The following is a 21,705-nucleotide window of genomic DNA, read 5'->3' as shown; positions in this document are numbered from 1 at the left end:
TAACATTTACTAGTCGAGCAGATCCTTGACTTGCGATCCTGCTGGGTACCAAGTCTTGGCACTTAGTAGCCTCGCCTCCCTATCCGGACTATGACGTGATGTAACATGCCGTGCAGTTAATTTTTTTTCAACAAGCTTAGACTTAGCTTAAACAGCTAAACGGTAAGCGCTTTAACACTGAATCCTAAAATCAAAGCACACACGCAAGACAAGTGTTTTGTTTTGCACAAATCATTTTACACTATTCTAAGAGCAAATCATGTCAAGACCCGAGTCAGCGTCTGTCCTACAATAATGTATATCATAAAATAATAGATCTGTTTTTTAAAGTTTTAACCGCTATATCGCATCTTTTACTGGCTACTGTGAAGTGCTGTTGTTCCCATTTCCTCCTCTTAGTGTTTTTATCCTCAACTGAGGATCAACGTACTTTCTTTTTATTGTGGGGGTTTTCTTGGACAATTAATATTACCCCTACTGCTTTCACGACGTTTCGGATCATCACTTATTTTAATATATTTATGACATAAGTAGTGGGTCCCATTTCCTGTAAATTTATATTTTACGATTTAAATTCATATAAATGGATTTAGACCGTAAATGAAACAACAAATAAATAGAGGAATCACATCCATTTATCTATCAATTTTCATTCTTGTTAAGTGTTTAACCTCTGAGTCACGTCGTCCGGAGTAGACGCTTTGTGCTATATCACTTTTGCTGCGAGAGCCGACGCGGGAGCAGTCGGTTAACATTTAAAAATGCGCGTGTGAAATTAATTCCATTAACACCGTTATATCGAAGATGATTTTGATTAAACGGCGATAATAAATTTGGAAAAATTTATGATGGCTCCATACGTGATGTTGTTTTGGATTTTATTTGTGTTGTGGACAGTTGAAGCACAGTTTGGAAGTAAGTTTCATTAATAATTTTATTCTTTATAAGCCCATTCTTCGATATATAATGATAATTTTTAAATAATATATATATATATATAAATTAATTTAACATTTAAATAATATATATGTATATATATCAAAGATATTTTTTTACACTCGAGATTTAAGATCAGCTTTTTAGCAAAAGTCATGTCTCCAAATCAATAATAATAATGGTACTCGGATTTGAATATGATTTTAATATTAAACACTTATTTTTAGTTATTTCTTCAACGATGTTAATAATGTGAAATTGATTTTATAACAATTTGACACATAAAACTCCAATAATGTCGTTAAAAATAATAACATTTTGTTACCACAAAAATTTTTTTTATTATAGAATTTTTTTTCCGCACAAAATTCATTTCGTATCACCGAGCATTATCATCATCTTTATACAGGCTTTCCACTTAGATTTCTAATAGGTCTTCCAGCGTATTCTGACGACGTTCAAAAGGTTTGTCCGTTCTAAGTCGATTACTTACATTATACGAATCAATACTTTTCTCTCTACATGAATACTACGTTGTACACGATAGTACACTAAGAGAGTAGTAATAGAATATTATTTCCTGATTACAGGCGATTGTAAGTTATTCTTTATATGTCCGCATTCATAAATTACAACAAATCGAGATAAATATGCAGCGTAAAAACATCTACAATGACTTCACATTTATAATTTATTAACGTATTTTAGAATAATAATTACTATGTTCCCACATCTTCAATTTATTTTGTATAAATTAAGTAAAATCTGATTATTATCTTATTATTTGAATTTTCAAATATATTTTATTTTATTTAACTAGTGTGTGAGTCAGTTTTTATCAATAGTTTTAATAACGTTCACAAAAAAAAACGAGGATTTAATAATACATCTCTTTAACGAGGTACAATGTATGCTATAGCAAGCCACATGCCACCGATTATAAGGCAAACCATCACAGAACTAAAATCATAATAATAAATCATATAAAATAATCATATAAAAATCTAATAATCATATAAAAAAACGAACATTAACATATGGGAGCAGGAGTTTGTGATTGTCTAACGAATCTGCAATTCAGCTTTCTCGTGTATTTTACAACCCTGGCCAAGGTCCTCTTCCAAACTTCACGTAACATTTGCTTCATGAGGTTTGAGGTCTAATCCGATGAAACTGTAGAGGACTGATGGAAAGGAGCGGCTGATATATCTCATCCCTCTCCCTCTCGCCGCGCGCATACCCAAGGCGCGGTTAAAGTAGCAATAAAATTCGCAAAACATGAGTCTATAAGAATATTATAAAGAAGTAGTATGTAATTATGTCTCATATTATTCGAGAATAATATAGCGAAATAATGATAATAACCTATAAAAAATATATCATCATCATTAAACCAATGTCTATCTTATTTTAATGGTTGCGATGATACATAGCGGTTTTCTACGAAATCTGATATTATCTCTAATCAAGGTTGTTACGAATGATGATCAATCTAAAAACTACATATATTAATGATACTCATTATTTAACCACAATAATTTCGAAGGAATTATATGTAGTATCGAGATGAAAATACTTGATAATATGTAGAAGGTTGTATGGGTAAAAAAAATTAAGAATTGCATATTTTAAGTAAATATAATGTCTGCGAGATTGCTAATTTGTTTTAAATTTCGCACGTTTTAAATTTCGATTTAAACTCCAGGCGTTTGACAGTTCACGCGCTGAATATTATACTGTCGTATAACTGCTGCATCCGTTAGTACAATCAATCATAAAATATTTTTTTTTCACACAAATATATATCCATCTTTCTTTCTCTATGTTTGTGTGTATATATATTTATATATGGATATCTATGTGGAAATATATATATTTATATGTGGATATATATATGAATATTTCACGATTTTACGGAAAGACAGGGCCGTTCTTTGAGTTTTTGAAGTAGTGAACAACTGTTGCATTATTTTTATTGGGACGCGATAGAATGGCAACTTCTGGCAGTATAAAGATACTCGTATAATATATCTGTCGAGACAGTTTTACTAAACTGTAACTACATAAGAGCTTCAAATTGGGTAATTGTCCTAAGTAGAATGTCTACCCACAACGTGGAGAGATGACCTTGTTTACGTAGTCGGAAGAAGCATCCATTCACGTCGCTTTCCACGTTGTATTAGAAATTTATGGGGAAGCCCATGTCCAACATTAGATGTCGTACAGAGTGAAATTAACAACACTTGATATGGTAAAAAGTAGAAGTTAGTTCTATTCCACCTAAATAAGATTTATATTTACTTAGATTATTTATTTATTTATCGGTAATACTTTTTTTGCAGCTGTGTCCATCAGCTTAGATATGGGAACGGAAGACGATGCTGTAAATTACGCAGTAAGTGCACAATTAATTGGTAAGTTGACATACAGTTCAGCGTGTTTTAAATTTAAAAAAAAAAAACATTTATTTGCAGGGACGGTGCCCACCAAACACGTCATGTGTTCCCATTAGTTCGTGTCCGTTATTAGAGGACTTATTGGATTTTTCATGTTTTTCCTCCGACAAGTAAGTCTAATGATATTGTAAAAAAATATGCAACATGCCTTAAAATTGCCACCTAGTTTGTCATACATCTTTTCTTATCAAATCTTAATAAGTTCTAGGAATAGTATAAAAATTAATCAAGTTATTGTAATGCTTAAAAAAGTTTTAGTAATAAATGGTACAAATGGTAATGGTACTTTGGTACAAAGACTTCTTTGATCAAAACTTTTTGTTAATCTATTTACGGATTTTGAGTTTTACGGTAATCAATTCCGAAGCCTCTGTATTTCATTTTCATAAAAAATGTCTTTGAAAAATAGTTCATCTGTATTTAATAGTATAATCGAGAAATAGAACGTACGTGGCAGCCATCCGTAGTGGTAACAAAACCGTTGGAACGTGCCTTAGGTTTGCGAGAGGTCGGGGAGAGTATCGGCCTTTCCATCCCGATTCAATAACATCAAAGCTCGCGGTTCCGGCTCGTTTTTCCTTGATTCCTACCTCGCCGCGCTGGCCTAAAGCGCAGTGTAGCAGTGTCAGTAGCAATAACAACCGAATTTCGATAAATGATGCAAAAATTTATTTACAATAAATTCATTCAGACAATGGCTGTGTGACATATAACACTGCTGTTTAAAGAAAAATGTGAAATTAATATCTGTTGAAAAGGCTGTTGTACTAAAAATTCTTCAACAAGATACCCTGTAAAAAGTTAGAATTAACTACAACTTCTAATTTGTAACAATATATATACAGTAAAAGCTCCTTATTTGCGCTTCCTTCATTCGCGTTTTCACTATTCGCGGATGAGAAAAAAGGTCTTACTTCCTATATTTGCGGCTAAAAATTTCTTTATTCGCGGATCTAATAACTCTACATACATAATAATAACAGGTATCCAACCCAATATTCTCTATAAATTCCGTCAAATAGACTAATAAAAAAGTAAAATGGAATATCCATATCCATTACAACTTTGCCTTAAGTATGATGTTATCGCTTGATATATGTAGATATCGCCGAGGACTTTGAAATAAAGCCATTTTAATAAATGAGCTTTGCGATTTCTTTATGAACTGTACTGTCTATGGAACGAAGTCTTATTTTTAAGAGACAAATTGCTGATAAGCCTACCGCGTGTCAGTCTGAATAGAAGGAGCTTTTAAAAACTACCAAGCAAGAGCAAAATTACAAAATTCTTCAGACCATAATAAGCCTTAAGATAATTAATCAAAATTTATTAAAAATTAAATAAAATGATTTTTCCGTATATTTTATATGTTGTCACCTAGGAACGTATCCCCTATAATCACATGTAAATTACCATTCCAAATCCACGGTTTCTATATTTGCGGCATATTTATGCATAATAAAATACATACTATAAACATATACATAATAAAATTACGACACCACGAGATATGACTATCATACACTGTTTGAGCTTGTTGTGAGCTTTTTTCTAATCAGGGCCTCTTTGAAATTCTCCTAGCTTTAAATTGAAAGAAGTCATTATAGAGGAAATCAATCTGATTCTAGTTTCTATCAGATTGGGCTATTTTGAATTTTGGTCATGATGTACATACATAAGTGGCATCCTTTAAATGATTCTATGCGAATAATATCTATGTAATACATATACCAAAAATTTTCATTTATGTACTAACTTACCATGTCTCTGGAACCTTAAGGCTTCGAGGCCTGAAAATTGGTACGAATATTACTTTGGCGAACGAGAGGTCTGGTCTTAGACGGACTTTACGAAATTCTATCTGCAAGGTGGTTAAATGGACTTTTTGGGGTAAAGGTTACCTCGCGAAGCAGGAAGAGGAAAATGAGTTATTAAAATAATATGGCTTATCGTTTTCTTCTTTTATTTTAGGTACTTCCACCGGCTCAATGATCTTACTTGTGGTAATAATAACGATGAAGACTACGTTTGCTGTCCGTCCTGTGATTGTGCCAGGGTGTACCCGGAGAGTACGGCTGAGTGCGGCAGAAGTATGGTACGCGGTATTGATTATAAAGGAATTGGAATGCAGCCATGGGTTGCCAGAATTGGATTCACTAGTGAGTTTGAAATACTATTTAATCATAGAAATTTTTAAAAACCCTCCTAATACTAGCTAATTACTTTTTGAGTGGACACGAGTTTCTCGTCTGTAGTGGCAGTGAACGGAGCACATCGATTAGGCAACTGACGGCCATTGCAGCCGAAAAGTTTTCTAGTGGCAACCACACGCCGGTAGACGCGGCGTGGGTAGACTCCTTACTAGGTAGACCGATATAGTTAAAGTCGTGGGAACCTGCTAGATGTCGGCAGCGCAAGGTAGGTAATCGGGGCGAACCCTGTTTGACCCCCGCACCTTGCAGTAGCTGTCTCTCAGCTGATAGGATGATAATGATGCCTTTTTGTAAGAACTTTATCGGGTTGATATTTCATATTGTTGGCAACTAACTTCTCACTTTCTTTTTTCTGTATCCCTCATCTCGCCGCGCTTTTCTAAAACGTGGTATAGCAGTTTCCTTAACACTACAGTCTTCTGAAAGTAATAAAATGAAATATTTATATTTTTGTTCTAATTAAAAATTGTTATTAATAACATTCATTTCAGACCTAACTACCGGCAGTGTTAAATTTGCATGTGGCGGCTCAATTATATCAAGAAGAGTTATTTTGACAGCGGCACATTGCGCATTGGCTAAACCTGAAGGTTATAAATTGTAAGTAGTATGAGGTTTACTTATATAGTGTGACTCTAAGAACTGATTTTTAATGCAACCGTCGCATCACACCGTTCCGATCAAACCATATATTGTCTTACATTAAATATTATATATTATTAGGAACCGAAAGAGTTACCGACTTTCTTGTAAATTGGCTTAGGCCAAACTATAAATTCCAACGGACGAAAAGCTAAGTAATATTAAAAACACGACATCATTGAATGAAATCAAAATAAGTAGTTTCTCGTCTTATGTGTCGAAAGTCATACCACGGTACATATTATCATCATAACTTTAGCCGTAAGACATCCAATATTGTTGGACTGATGGCTAGCCAACCTTATGGGAACGGTTGGAACAGGTTTGCCCGTGCCTGCCGTCGAACTTTAACGCCCAACAAGGTCGCCAGTCCACCTTGTGGGTGGACGTTCTTAGCTGCACTTGCAGGTCCTTGGTCTCTACCTTGGAACCAGGGAACATACTCTGAAATTTGATAACCATCCATAATGTGCACGTTGCAACAATGCTTCACATGGGTTCCTAAATTCCCCAGAACGTCGAAAGAACGTTTAATGTAAGATTTATTGCAACACCAAAATACACATGGACTTCACGATTGTTATAAGATATTTTTGAGAGGTAATTAAATAAATTTAATTAGTATATATAAATACGTATATACTTAAAAAAAAACGCTTGTCGACTTTCTAAGACCGTAATTCAAGGCCCCCCCCCAAAGATCGTCACGATGACCAATCGCGTCGCGTGAATGCGCTGTCCCCATCCTGCGTCATCTCGCGATCATGAATATGCCGTCGGTCCACTTGGTGAGAAGCCTATAGACTCCGTTCCTACCGGCTCGTGGTCACCACTCGAGAACCTTTCGACCACACCGTCGCCGTCGGTTTCAAAAGCTACGTTCATCGGCCACCCCTACTTCAGGCGAACATTTCTTCGAGCTGTCTTTGACCTTGCTTCAACTGAGGATCTCCTCATTTCTGACATCGATGTATCACAGAATAAACCTGTGTTGCATTGTTATTTACCAATAATTTAAAATTTGTTTATGGTTACATTTGTCATATATTTTAAATATAGGTCAACAGTAGTAATTGGCGAGTGGGATACTAGTCGGAGTCCAGATTGCAATGAGTTCTTCTGCGCTCCCGTAACGCAGGCTATCAAGGTGGAAAACGTTATCGTACACCCGGGCTACGAGCAGAAGATATTCCGACATGACATTGCTCTTATCGTCCTTAGAGACAGCATCAAATACTCTGGTAAGTTTTTATTATTTTCATTAGGATTGAATAATATTTATTAAAATTACGAGATATTTTAATTCTTTACTTACGGGCAGTGGTACAAGTTAATGAATGTATTACAGCCGCCATTGCCCCTTTTAAATAGAGAAGTAACTAAATCATACGTTCAAATGTACTTTGATGTGGAATGTGTAAAGTTTGTTAGTGAGTTTACGTGTCTAAAAAGTTTTATAATTTTTCTTTTCTTTAAAAATGTGTATTATAAAGTTATTATATTTGGTAGTCAACGTTGATCATGCGAATAGAAGTATATATCAGGCGAAAGAAGCAAATTAAAATAATCTGTTTGTCTCACCTGAATACGGGGTCTGTTTTTCTAAACCTTTTTCAAGAGATATCAGCTTTAACCTTTTTTTTACGACGCTTGCTCGCCACAGTTTCAATCAATCTTTGCGCCACGTACCAGGCATGTTATGTATTGTACCTTGACTGCCTGGTAAGCGGTTTCAATTGAAATCTGTGAGGGAGGCTTATGACAAGAATTTTTAGTAGTTTATGTGTACTATCACTGTTTTCCGTATCACATCTTTTGGAGCATCTCAAACAAATAGGCTACCACGCATGAACTTGTTCCGAATTTAATCGAGTCTCGCTAGCATCATCTAGCATAGTATCAAAATAACAAATTACCAAATGATTCCTCTTAAAATAAGATTTAAGCTCTTAAAGCCGAAATATTGTTATGGGCAGACAAAACATCTACGTATGTATATTACAGTTCTGGAAAATAGTAATAGTAGAGTATATGAAATCAGTTATAATGAACAAACGGAATCAACTAACGTAAATTGTTCTTACAGCAAAAATCTGTACATATTCATGAGAAGTTAATATTTTTATTTCAGAAAATATTGTAATATGGTCTCAATGGACATAATTAAATATTGATAATAATCATTAAAGCTTACCCGATATAGATTATGGACGCAAATCAAAGCCTGCAGTTGCTACGTAATTATAATTCATTGTATTACAAGGCCGTCTAAAATAACCTTGAGTCACGCCGTTCAGACTACGTAATCACTGAGCATTGCTAATTACGTTTTTTTTCAGTGACAGCAGCTCCGATCTGCCTCAATGATAAACCGGAAATAGTGATCAACGAACGCGCCACGCTAGTCGGATGGGGAAAATTATCCGGGCAGACCAACATGGTATGCAACTATATTCACTTCCTGTTCTAGATAATAGATATCAGCAGTAATAACAAATAAAGTTTACCTGTTGGGTTATTAATAAGATTGTGTGCAATACTTGAGTCACGACAATGTGTCGGCAGAAACACTGTTGTTAGGGTTTCTACCAGGTGGACCGACAAGATGGTCAAGTTCATGAGCTGGATGCGGGCAGCATCAGACCAGACATCGTCACGTTCTTTGGGAGAGGCCTATGCTTTTCAGCGGGCGTCTATCGGTTGATATGATGATGAATTTTCAACTGATTTATGTACATGTGCACGGTTCTTCAACACACTCCCATATAATGTCAGGTAGTATCATATCTCCTAATTTTAACATAATAAATGAAAAAAAATACGTTTACAGAGACAAGAGTTATTGTAAATAATTCAGAGTGGTTAAAATAGAATAAAAGAATAAAAATGAAACAATATTATTAGTCATGTTATACCTCTACGTTTACAATAAATTGGTATTATATACATTTGCTTAACCTTTGTTTAAAACTAATTCAATAGACAATATAAAAAAAGATTAGGAATTTTTTATGTGGTCAATTGTTCTATAGAAAAGTTTTAGGTCAGTTGTCGGCGAAGTATTATTTTCAGAGACTAAGGTAGTATTAGTTAAAATATATAATAAAATAAGAATTGTGAACAAGAAGTAGCTTTTTATTGAAGATTTTCAGAAAAAGCTTGACTTGTAGTTTACTAGATTTTGCGAGATGCAAACGGTCTTCATAATTATTATCGTTTCAGTTGTGGGATGTTCACTGCTGAACATAATCTCCTCCCATAAATTTCCAACAGGACCGATTGGAAGCAGCAACCATCCAGCGTTTTCCGACGACCTCCACAAGGTCATCTGACATTGTAGGTGGACGTCCTCTACTGCGCCTGCCGGTCCATGTTCTCCCCTCGTAATTTTGGCCATGTTCAACTTGATAAGCTGCTGGGCACGTCGTTCGTCTCTGTCGATCTTCTCGACAAAGTTCGCCTGTCCGCCTTGTAGGTGTAGGTCCTATGCTGTGCTTGCCGATTCGTGATCTCTACTCCCGAGCCTTAAGGCTATTGCCCATTTTGAAGTACTTAAATAAATTAATGCTACGTATTTATTTATTGAAAATAAATAAATTGTTACAAGTTGAGCTTATATTTTCTTAAAGTAGAAGTCCTATTATTCGAACAAAAATTCAAGGATTTTTAAATGAACGTACCGCAACAGGTGTGGCGAAAAATCCAGAATCCTAATGCCGTAGCGGCATTCACCGGCGACCGTAATGGACGCCATCATAACACCATTATTGACAGTGCCATCTATAAATTGTGAAGGTTAAACAGCCACTGCTTGGCACAATACAAAATAGAAATATTAAAGAAACTAGATTCCCTACATATATATTTACCCTTCATTGGTATTTAAAAAAAAATAGTGATTTTACAATCCTATTTTATCTCTTACGACTTTATAGTTTTGAACAGAAATGTGGAAATTTTAAAATAGTATTTTTTTATCGATTAGGTTGGCAAACAACAACAACTAGACGTTCCGTTGCTGTCGTTAGAGATATGCGAACGTACATTTGGTGATTCAGTACCTGTCCACGAGGGGCAGCTGTGTGCCGGCGGTGAAGAGGGAAGAGACGCTTGCTCTGGATTTGGTGGGGCTCCATTATTAATTAGTAGGGAGGGACAATATTTTCAGGTAAACATATTGTAAAATTTAGTATTATTTTCCTAATGTAGATGAGTTTGACTGGCACCTCGTAGAAGTTCTTTCAAATTCTAAACCCCCTCCCTTTCGTTTTCACAGCACGTTATGCTTTATACAACCCCTTTGAAAATATTACATCACAAAAGATAGCCTCCATTCTTTATCTATTCAAATGAAGTCAAAGTATAAAAAAAATTATACAAATAAATTATTTTTAAGTGCTCTTGTTTTATTTCGTTTCTTAAATTTATCATACTTTTAAAAATACTTTTTAAAAAGTAAAGTTTATTAATTACCATAATAATTGCCGCTTAACTTGCAGATTGGCATCGTTTCCTTTGGCTCGGAGAACTGTGGCAGTGAAGGTGTACCCAGTGTTTACACTAACATCGCTCATTACTTTCGGTGGATCATAGAAAACATACCGTCGTAAATTTTAAACAAAAGTTCATATCATATTATTTTTATTAACGACAATAATTTATTTGCAAAATAAAAGAAATATTTTTTTTTTGCTTTGATACGTGATAATGATTCGGTTAAATAAAAAGTATGAAATTAAAATAATTTTATTTTCTACCTAAAAAAACTAGATATTTGTTTGTGATCTGACATTAAACTGAAATTTTATTTATAAACAATGAAGACTTTTAGTATCATTTAAATTATACCTTTCTGTAATTTTAACAAATTTGAAATATTTTTCAGATTTAAAACTTTACTTTTTGCGTTTCTTTTCAAATACAATCGAATATATTTTTATAAACCCGTGAACATTTCAGACAGTTTAAAGTTTTAGTCATATTTTCAAGATAAAAATTTATGTAATTACTAATGGATGTCCTTAATCCTAATTAATTATAATAATTAATTAATAACTAATCCTGTCTTAATTTCGTGATCTCAAATTTCTCTTTTTTTCTACAACACATTTATTATTATAGCTGCTTACGCTATCTAGTAGTACGAGTTTTAAACCTAATAAGTATCTGTTAGACAAATCTCGCTCGAAAGGACTTTAAAGCAATACAACATATTAAACGTAAATTAATGTTCCCGATATGTTGTCGAACGATATTCAAGTAGTAAAGGAAGGATTTTTTTCTTTTTAATGCGTACGACGCATGCAAGAGTGGAGAACCTTGAATCTTTTTTGACGATACCGCCTTCATAGGCGAGAATCCGTTCTATTACGTATTAAAGTTAGTATAGCTTCCATAAAGTCATTAATTTATAATGAAGGGGTGTACTAAATAAATAAACTACTAATCATAAAGCTATTTGTCCTTCTTCAGTTTCCCTACTATGGTAGTATATGAGAAATCGTTTTGAGAGGTAATACCGCCCATTGTAATTTTTTATGTTGGTCTTTCTAACATTGTGTATAATAAAGATTATTAAATAAACACGTAAAATAGAGCACAACATATCGACTTTCAAATTTTATTATTTAACTTACTTTAAAATAAATATCAGTTTATAAGTAAGGAAAAATAGAATGTGTATAAAGTAACGAGTGTAAATTGAGAAAAGTCGATAGTCGGTAGGAAATTTAAAACGACAATAGCTTTATTTTAATACCGTGAGCAGAGATCAGAATTCAACAATAACGATTAAAATACAGAAGGGATATTTCAAGTGGGTTTATAGAAAATATATTCCCATGCACGGTTATTATAGTATCGAGCACAAGGACGAGCTTCTCTGAGGATTGAGCAAAGGGTCCCTTTTAAGTCAACCAGGGCGGAGTCTTGTATGTCTTGGTTAAATACCTGTAAATAAAAAGTTATGTACGTTAATAAAAAAAAATAATTGTAATTAGCAGTCTACATGGTTATAATCATATACTACCAATTATAAATTTTTAAAAATATTGTTGAACAGAACATATGATCGCTGGACCTCCTGGAATTAAGACCACGCACCGCAGGGTAATCCCCGCAAGCTGGACAGAACACTCGTAAGGTTTTTAGAAGCCTTTCGTTAAGCGACAAATTCGTACGGTGTCGCTCCACGGGTGGAACTGCCGGTACAAGGAAGACAGATGACTATGACCACTAATATATTCACCTCGTAATTAAAAAATTGAAGTTCGACATAGTGCTTACTCAGATGCTCACAGGACATGGCAGGTTTTCGGAGTATTTATAAGTTGTAATAATGTAGTCGTAAATGTAATGACAGCCCGGCGTGCGCCTGTGTTTCGAAGATGAGCAAAAGTATACATGTAAAACATGTAACAACCGAATGTCACCTGTACTGTATAAAGTAGAATAAGAAATAACGTATAAATCTAATTAAAAATAGAAATAATTAGGTCAAATTCACACAAACTGATTAGCAATGAGAGTATACACAGATTGACAGAAATCTGTAAACACTTAGCTAACAAAGTAATTAAGTCCAACAAATAAGTAATGTTATGTAAGCTATATATATTATACTTATACATCTTAATTATTTCAAGCATGTATATACTGTGTATATACTTTTAAACATTAGATACACCGATTTCAGATACAGATATAAACCAACCACATCACGAGAACAAGTATAATAACTGGATGCTTGCTACTTTTAACTGTTTTTACTGGAAACCTGTGCGAAAGTTATTTTCAATAGTAGACGTTCTATGGTTGTAATGTTGACGACCATGAAACAGATAAAAGATAAGCTCTGTTCTCTCAATTTTGGCGTAGCCCCAAAAAAAAATATAAATATATTTGTATACACATAGATGTTCTATTTACAATATTCTTCAAAAACCTTTTTTGTTTTTAATTACTTAAATCTTTCTTTTAATTGAAACTTAGTTGGGTTCAATTACAGCTAATATTTTTCTCGGTTCCGTGGTAAATAAAGATTTTATGTAAAAATATTAACTAATATGTATTACGGCCACATTTGCCCATTTTAAAATACTGATTGATATTAACGACAAACCGTAGTCTTTAACTGGCAGTAGACTGGTTAAAAACTTTAATCGATAGTAAGCTAAGATCGGCATGTTCTGGTAAAATTCGAAAGATACGTAACACCCATCAACTAAGGCCTGTAAAGTAAACTCCGTCACGTGTCCTTGTAGAAAACATAGAAAATTGTTTAAGCAAAATCTTTTTAAAAAAAATTTATTGCCCTTTGTTAGCAAAGTTAAACTGAGAACAACTTTTTAAGATGAAAGTTCAAACAACAAAAAAATTTACTTCATGCTAAACAAAGTGCTAATTACCCCGTTAATAGTAATCGTGGGGATGAACTTAGGCTTTAAAAGATTCGTGTGGTATTCCGAGTCCAGTTGGAGGGCAACTCCCTCGCCTGCCAAGACACAGCCTTCCACGTCACCAATTGGCAATCCTGCGTGTTTCACACACTGCAAAGATAACGTAACATATTATATAAACTGTAGCATTACAGAGTAATTGTTCATACACTGAAGAGGTGAATATATATATATATATATATATATATAGTATATTATATGTTTAGCTCATTTTTACAGCTCATTCTTGTCAATTAATGTATGATGACACCCTACACAACGAAATGATATTGTATAGTGAAAAAAAGATTTTACAAAATTCAGATTATTGTAGATAATATTAAAATTAATTAGTACTCAGTTTGTCCCTTTTGATCAATCCTATTTGAAATTTTTAGGAGGCCTATGTCCACGAGTGAACGTCTTGTACCTAAATGAGGACAATGATGACGGTCTGTCCTATAGACTTTGTGCCGCTAAAAGTTTTTGGCCCGTCGCATTCCTATAGAAAATATAAATTAATGTTACATTTTTCAGAGTGACCATTTTCTGATCTTTATGTAGGGTGATTTAAAATTGATGTAGAAGCTTCAAAGCTTTTTCTGGAGAAATAAGCTATGCATTCATCCCTATAAAGCTCTTATATATGTATGTAACCAATCGTCCTGTATAATAACTTTTAATCGTTTTTTTTTGCCTAAATATTAACAGAAGATATAGAGCCATATAATCTAATATAAAGAGTCGCCGTACTTGTCGTACTATTTATGTTAGTACTTATATAGAAAAAATAAAATCGTGTAATTCATTCACTAATTAAAGACAATTATATAATATAAATAATAAAATAACTATGAAATTCCAGTAAAATGATATTGTATGGATTACACTGACCACAAAGACACATGAACTTCTTTCAAATTATCATCATCATCATCCGTTTAAGCATAGGATGTCCTCTGCTAGTTTTAAGCTTTCCGAATAGATTTCCGTTTGGACCAGTCGGAAGCAGCCTATATTTTTTCCATAAACGTTTTCCATCGACTTTAACAAGGTCCACGCACCTTATTAAAGTCGTTCTCTTATTAACTGCATACATGCAATCATTTAATTAAAAATAAGCGATTTTCTTATTGTGTTTGACTTCTGTTGACACAAACTATAAATCTATGATTCTGTGGTACTTTTAGTATATCAATGTTATTTTTAAAAATTTAAACAGCTTGCTGTTTTTTACACTGATTTAGAAATATGTACGTATTTAAATTAAATAAATAACTCACGGCCAAACTTCCATGGGCGCCGGACTCCGAGGCCATTTCGCAGACGACGTAAGTCACGCGTTGGACGTCGTTATACTCACGCATATATTTGAGTGCACAGTCCTGAACCAAGTTGCCAAGACACTCCCTGGGCCCGTGTTGACATTCAAAACCCTCATCACCGTAATTTATACTCTATGGAACAATCATATGTCCTCCCAATTAATATAATATACACAAAATATTCACCAGTCTGATTCTTAGATTAAGTTCACGTTAAGTTTCTAAATTTAAGTTAATTAATAATGATCAAAATTCAAAATATCTTAATATATGATCATCTCGTGGTGACGTCAAGTTGAGTCCACCAACTGTTTGGATAAAATGCTTCAGATCCGAGGAGAAAAAGCAAAAGAAACTCGAAGGATTGCGTAATTTAATAAACATGGAATTTGCCTGGAGGCGAACATATCCCCAAGGTATGTTATCTTCAGTGAAGTCATTTACAGTACAGCGCACAGTCGTTTTTGTCATTTTTTTTTAAATCTAGCCATGAAAGCTTTCTGAACATTATCTGTGATCCTATTGTAAAAGCGTCATTTTCCACATTTTTTTATCAGAACGAAAACTAATCGAGAAAACTGAGTTATTTCTGTAACAATAACTAAACAGATTTAATACAAATAATGCATATATTTTTTTCTTATGAGAAAAAATGTATACATATTGTTTGTTAATTTTCGTCTTCTAATTCTAATCTCTTTCTTTTTCAGCTGCTATTAAATATTTATTTTGCCAACAAGACACTTCTAGTCTACTCTAAAATAATTATTGACTGTTGTATGGAACGAAGTTCTCTGGAACAGCTGGTTTCTTTATACAATTATTGAATCATTTTATAAACAAAAAAAATGAGAGTGTTAATTTTACCCTGGATTTTCCGAATGGGATCAACCTTAGCTTGACATAATTGTGTAACAGTTCGATCGCCGGTTGCAGTTGCTCCAAGATAAATTTCTTGCTGTCCGGACATTTACTCTCGTAGTATACTGTCACCGGGAGCTGTAACAGATTGTGCAATCAGATCAACGCTTGATATACAGTCAACTTCAAACAGTAAAAGCATTACGCGAAATCATTCATCGTGTAACGTTTTATCGTATCGTTTTATATATATCGATCCAAAAGTAAACAGAGTAGAGAGCCTTGTGAGCGACGAATGCAAATAGGCAAGATGCCGAAGCTTTTTAAATATTTAAGTCATAACTTTAAACAAATAAAAACTTAATTTTAGTTAAAAATACTAAATCGTAATTTTCTTTAGCATTTATTTTGTAATTACATTAAGATGTTACTTAGCTATTACTTTTTTGGTTACATAATATAAGTGCTAATTAAAAAAAAACTATTTACGGTTCAAATTGATATTAAAGATATTCTGTGGTGTCATATTAAGTTTTTGCTATTTATCATTTTATATAAAAGATAAGCGATATCACAAGAAACTACCCAGATTAATATTAATGTTATCAATGTTGACATCGAATAAAAAAATAATATTAAATACAATAATTAAAAATTGAGTTAAACTGTGACAATGAATAAATGTTTAATGTTTTAAAATCTAAAATAAAGGAAAAAATTAGGCTATGTCTACTCCAACTTATACTTACTATACTTCTTACTAAAACTTCATGAATTCTAATGTATATTTTAAAAGAAAATTTTATTGTATTTTTTGTATTTAAAGAGCGCAGGTCATTGGCAGAGTGATTGCTGCTATTTTGATACGGATTTTTCTTCTCCCACTTGCGAGTCACGCGAATGCCTTTATTGTATATAAATTTTCGTAAGCATGTTTTCAAAAATATCAAATATTAAAAAATATGATAAATATAATTTAAGAATTGTAGTGTTTCACTATTATTAAATTCTATACAACGTTTCTTATATTTTACTTGAAGTCGCTGCCTTACAAGGTATTAAACGTATAAAAAAGTATTGCCTATATTGTAATGAAAGCTCTTAAAATAGTGAGTGAAGTTATTTCTATGATTAAGGTCTAAATGTAAAAAGGTAAATCTTCTACACTGTATGTAAGTAGTGCAAAAAAGATATAAGTGGCAGGACAACTTTCACAAGTCCACATGTCAACTTGTCCTTGCGTGCGGGATCACTGTAGCTTGTATGTAAAGCATAAGTTAGATAAAATAATTTATAATGAAACATAAGAATTTAGGTCAGGGTAAACTTAGTGTACATGTGTTCAAGTAAGTCATATAACATATATACATTGCGCATAGTAAATTACATAGTTTATACTATCTTACAAGATCTTTAAGTATGAAAAAATACCTAAGGCCACTTTAAAATTTTTATTATCAGTTTCAAAAAAGTACACAAATCTTTTATTTCAAGACTCTTTATCCCTTTCATAAATTAATTTTCTATGAAATATATTCAAAAGAAAAATATGACTAACTAACATGGCTGTTATCTAGCCAGAATATAGTTTCTAGAGTCCATACAATAATCAATAATATATATATGCATTAATTAATAAACTTATTTATGATTTGTAAACTTTTTGTGCGGGCTTGTGAGAGCTAATAGTGCCCTCAAAGAAGATTTCGAAAAAATTGAAAAATTTCTATTAAAATTTTAAAAAAAATTAGAAATTTGAAATGTAACAAAAAAATTTGACCTTGAAAAAATTGTGTACAATTTATTTATATAGTTTATATATTTTTAATTTATTTACAAGGGGTACCAGAAAGTAATGTCGATTTTTAAGTTAAATTCACACGACAACATTTTTAATAAGTTTTTATTAATAATCAACAATATATTCACCTTCGTTACCAACAACCTTTTGCCATCTAGTATACAAATTTTCAATGTCGGAGCGATTATAATCAATCGGTTTTTCTTTTTGTTAAATATGCCTACAGAAACGACATTACTGTCCAGTTCTTCTAACATATCAAATATGTTTCTAGGATTTACGTATAAGCTTACGAAACAAAAGCTTAAACTAAGAATATTTAAACATCTTTTAAAATATATGTTTAAAATACATATACAATAGTTCTAGTTCGATACGGGAAATGACATGCACATTACTTAACAGAGGCGTGAAAATCGCTTGTGTCATTTGTTATTATGATGCAAAGGTCCATCTTGCGTAAAATAACTCACTATTGTTCTTCTAAAATTACGTAAAATTGGTCTAAAGAAGTAAAGACTAAAACTTGGGTATATATCTCAGAGAAAGAAGCTGAGATTAAGAATTGGTCATAATTCATTTTTTAATAATATTATTTTCTTAGAGTCATTTACAGTTACCGCTTATATACATCATGAGAAGAATGTCAGGAGATCCAAATTGGAAAGAAAGAATCAGATTGTACTCCCCTTTAAGGCGTCCTTCAGTTTACAACTACGAAGTTTCCAAGCGCATCCTCATCTGAGAATAACCCACAACAAACACGGACAGTCTGTTGTGGTCACTTTTACAAGATCTTTAATATAGTAACAGAGAAATTCACACTCACATTCACTTGTTTATCACTAAAAAAAACCTTCACACAACGATACGATTTTTTTACAGCTTTTATATGTTAGTTTTATATAATTTAGATACATTATATTAGAGTGTATTGTAATACAGTAAACAATTGTCGACAAAAGATCAAAAAAGAGTAGAAGAAGTGTAGTAAAATTATTTTATACTGAATTTTTATTATTATTATATTATCTGGCGTCCAAGTGACCTTATTCTAATACTCCTAAATGGAGATCGCAGTGAATTACCGACAAAGGCATTGATCGTTCATCTACCATATTAAATTATTATTATGTTTAAGAAAAAGTAAAATTTAAAGCTTAGCAATTACCAAGAATTGTTTTATATGGTAGTTCAGTTGATTATTTCAAACATTTACGTAATGATACTATTCTGAAAGCGTTGTTAGTTCTTTTAAAAAATATGACAATATTTTTTGTGTAATGTGTACTATTATAAAGGTCTAACTTAAAGATATGGTCTATGCAATGACAGAAATGTTTGAATATGTCATTTTTGTACGCGAGAGTTCAACTTTAACAAATTTATTTGTAGTAATCACTGTGATAATTAGTGTTCATTTACAGGGACAGTAGTTGGCTACTTATATATTCACTATCTTATTTCCACTAAAGAATTAATAAAAAATCATAATAGTTTAACTGTAAACTTTATCTACATAAGTGCTTCAAACTGGGCAATTGCTCTTAGGCTCTGGAGTGGAATGACAAGGACTGATGACCTTGTCGGAATCGGAAGAACCTGGATGGGTGTCACTTTTCCCGTTCTATTGGAAATCTATGGGGAGGGCTATGACACCGTTATGTGAAAGCGGCTAACGTCCAGCAGTAGATATCCTACCGCTGAAGTGATGATGACAGAATCTTACGATCGCTGGTTACTGGCCGCTTTCAGCCGGTATTTTTGGAAATCTGTGGGAAATGCATACGTCTAGCCGTGGACGTATTACGACTAAAATGATGATGACAATGAACTATTGTCATGGCCTTTTGTTCATTATTATATAAAGTTTAAAACTGGCTCCAAGAGAAATGTATGATGACATAGGAAATTCTGTTTAACTCTTTTTAAATTCAAACATAGAAACTAACTTAACACTTTCATTAACCAATAAATAACATTGGATAGGTGGTGATAGAATTATAAAATTGGTTATCTAAATTTATATTGTTTATGCAGTGTATTTGAACGTTTCCTTTAATTTTTTCTATATTTAACTAGGACCCTGAAGTCTGTATTAGTTTATAACTAGTACGTTTGTCAACCATACACTAGAATTACATATTGTAAATTAAAATAAATTAATGAATATATGACACATATGTTTATAGTCACTAAAAATCTTTCCAATATTCAAAAAAAAATTTTTTTTGGATATAATAATGGACATGAATGAATGGGACAACGAGTTGTTGTTGTCATTGTTCTACAGGTTTGTTTACGTCGATTCGATACCCAGTTATTAAACAGCATGATGTGTACACTCCAAATCTAATGGTTTGATGTTACACTCCAGTTATACGGAATAAATGATCTTCGACTGTGTAAGAACTTAATAACAATACAGATTAAATCAAAATAGCAAATGTGATAAATATAGGTTATTACATAGATATTAATTACTCATGGCCAGTGTACTTGCACTGTGTTTTAGCAAAAAAATATTATAATTTATGTAACATTCGATCTACATTTTGCTATGATGGTAGACAATAACATAGATGTGGAGTCTTTCACCACCACGATATGTGCTGTCTTAACTTCATTTGATAATCATCATCATATAGGCTTAAGCTGGCAATACTGGCCAAATACTGCCAATCATAGGCCTCCCTCGTAGGTTTCGGATAGGACCGGTTAAAAGCACCCAACATCCATCCTGTGGATGAAGGTCGACTTCAAAACCTTATAGACCACGGAGGCCATCTGTTCTGCGTTATGGCTTGCCAGCTACCACTTTGATATGACTTTCTCGATTACTTTTCGTTTTTCTTCTGTCAAGTAGCCTGTAAGCTTGTAGCTGAAATCTCTCATACATTTTTTTTATATGGGATAAGATTCCGTTTAAAGAAGTAATTTCTTGCTATCCTTCACAAGTTTTTCAACAGTGTTTCTGATTAATGTCTGTTATATATTTTTTAATACATCTTAAAGAATCAGATTTGATATATTTTTCATTCCAGCTACATAATTTTAAATTCTTGTATTTTTTGATAGTTTTTAATTGTCAATTTGTTTAATTTACCTGAATTTCTAATTGGTAAATCTTGGTTATTCATGTAGATAACTTTTACCTTATGCTTGTGTTAAAAAGGTATACTTTAAAAATATTTAATGATTCTTAAAAATCTGCATACAAATATGCTCGATTTTTTCCCTTTTTTAACCAACTACTATTCAGTAAATGAAATAATGAAACGAAACAATTTTTATTTTTTGTATTTTACACTAGATTTTGAGATTTAAATTATATTTTTTTTCGATGTCGTAATAGAAATTAGGATATTATAGAATTAGGAAATTATTAGAATAGATAAAATTACACGTTTTTTTTATTTTTTTCCTAAGTTTAATTAATTTTTAATCTTTTAATAGCTAAATGACGAATCGAACCCAGGATCTCTTTCTCCCCATTCTTCGAACATTGATATATTAATGGATGCCAGAAATATATAAATTAAACATGTATAATTAAAAGCGAATATTTAAGAATTTCGTGCACGTAAATACAGAGTAAATAATTAAAATATACCTTTTTAGAGATATTTCCACTCGTATATGTTATCGTGTACACGAAAACAAAAACCAAGAAAAGATTCACTCGAGACATTTTCACGACACAAATAATTATTAACTATATTACTGTTACTGAATAAAATGGCAATTGCATCAATTTTAATTTAACCGAGGCAGAACTTTGAACATTTTTAAGCAACGGCTCAATACGTTGTGTGCGGTTCGAAATCGACACAATTGTGTCAACATAGAGCTAGGCCTGCGTATAATTTAATACAAATATTATTTGTGCAAGTGTGCGTGTATAGCTTTGTAATAGCCTCTCGGCTTTGCTTGCCTCGTCTATGCTGGAAAGTCGCTATTTCATTGTTTTTTTTGAACATATGTTTACAAATTATACAGTCACTTAATGTACCATGGAGAGGATTTCTAAGCGAG

At 32.6% G+C, this 21,705-nt stretch overlaps 2 protein-coding genes across 2 annotated transcripts; one reads left to right on the top strand and one right to left on the bottom strand.

Moving 5' to 3' along the window:
* The first annotated feature begins 734 nt into the window (after positions 1 to 734).
* On the top strand, positions 735 to 10,974 carry LOC137929347 (CLIP domain-containing serine protease B4-like). Its single transcript, XM_068772250.1, has 9 exons — positions 735 to 915; positions 3,279 to 3,331; positions 3,411 to 3,502; positions 5,364 to 5,551; positions 6,097 to 6,205; positions 7,307 to 7,488; positions 8,587 to 8,687; positions 10,233 to 10,415; positions 10,747 to 10,974. Exons 1-9 carry the CDS (start codon positions 846 to 848, stop codon positions 10,855 to 10,857), a joined length of 1,089 nt encoding a protein of 362 aa, XP_068628351.1. The 5' UTR covers positions 735 to 845; the 3' UTR covers positions 10,858 to 10,974.
* A 182-nt stretch (positions 10,975 to 11,156) lies between these two features.
* LOC137929357 (GILT-like protein 1) lies at positions 11,157 to 21,492 on the bottom strand. The gene is made up of 5 exons (XM_068772262.1): positions 21,284 to 21,492; positions 15,876 to 16,007; positions 14,967 to 15,140; positions 13,654 to 13,794; positions 11,157 to 12,196 (listed from the first exon to the last, which is right to left on the bottom strand). Exons 1-5 carry the CDS (start codon positions 21,359 to 21,361, stop codon positions 12,059 to 12,061), a joined length of 663 nt encoding a protein of 220 aa, XP_068628363.1. The 5' UTR covers positions 21,362 to 21,492; the 3' UTR covers positions 11,157 to 12,058.
* Positions 21,493 to 21,705: the final 213 nt, after the last annotated feature.

This window comes from Battus philenor, unplaced genomic scaffold, assembly GCF_028537555.1.
Source record: "Battus philenor isolate CCGP_79_NKW_IND1 unplaced genomic scaffold, ilBatPhil1.0.hap1 SCAF_11, whole genome shotgun sequence".
Lineage (NCBI taxonomy): Eukaryota > Metazoa > Arthropoda > Insecta > Lepidoptera > Papilionidae > Battus > Battus philenor.
The sequence above is the reverse complement of the archived record's forward strand: the minus strand, read 5'-3'. Positions and strand labels throughout refer to the sequence as shown.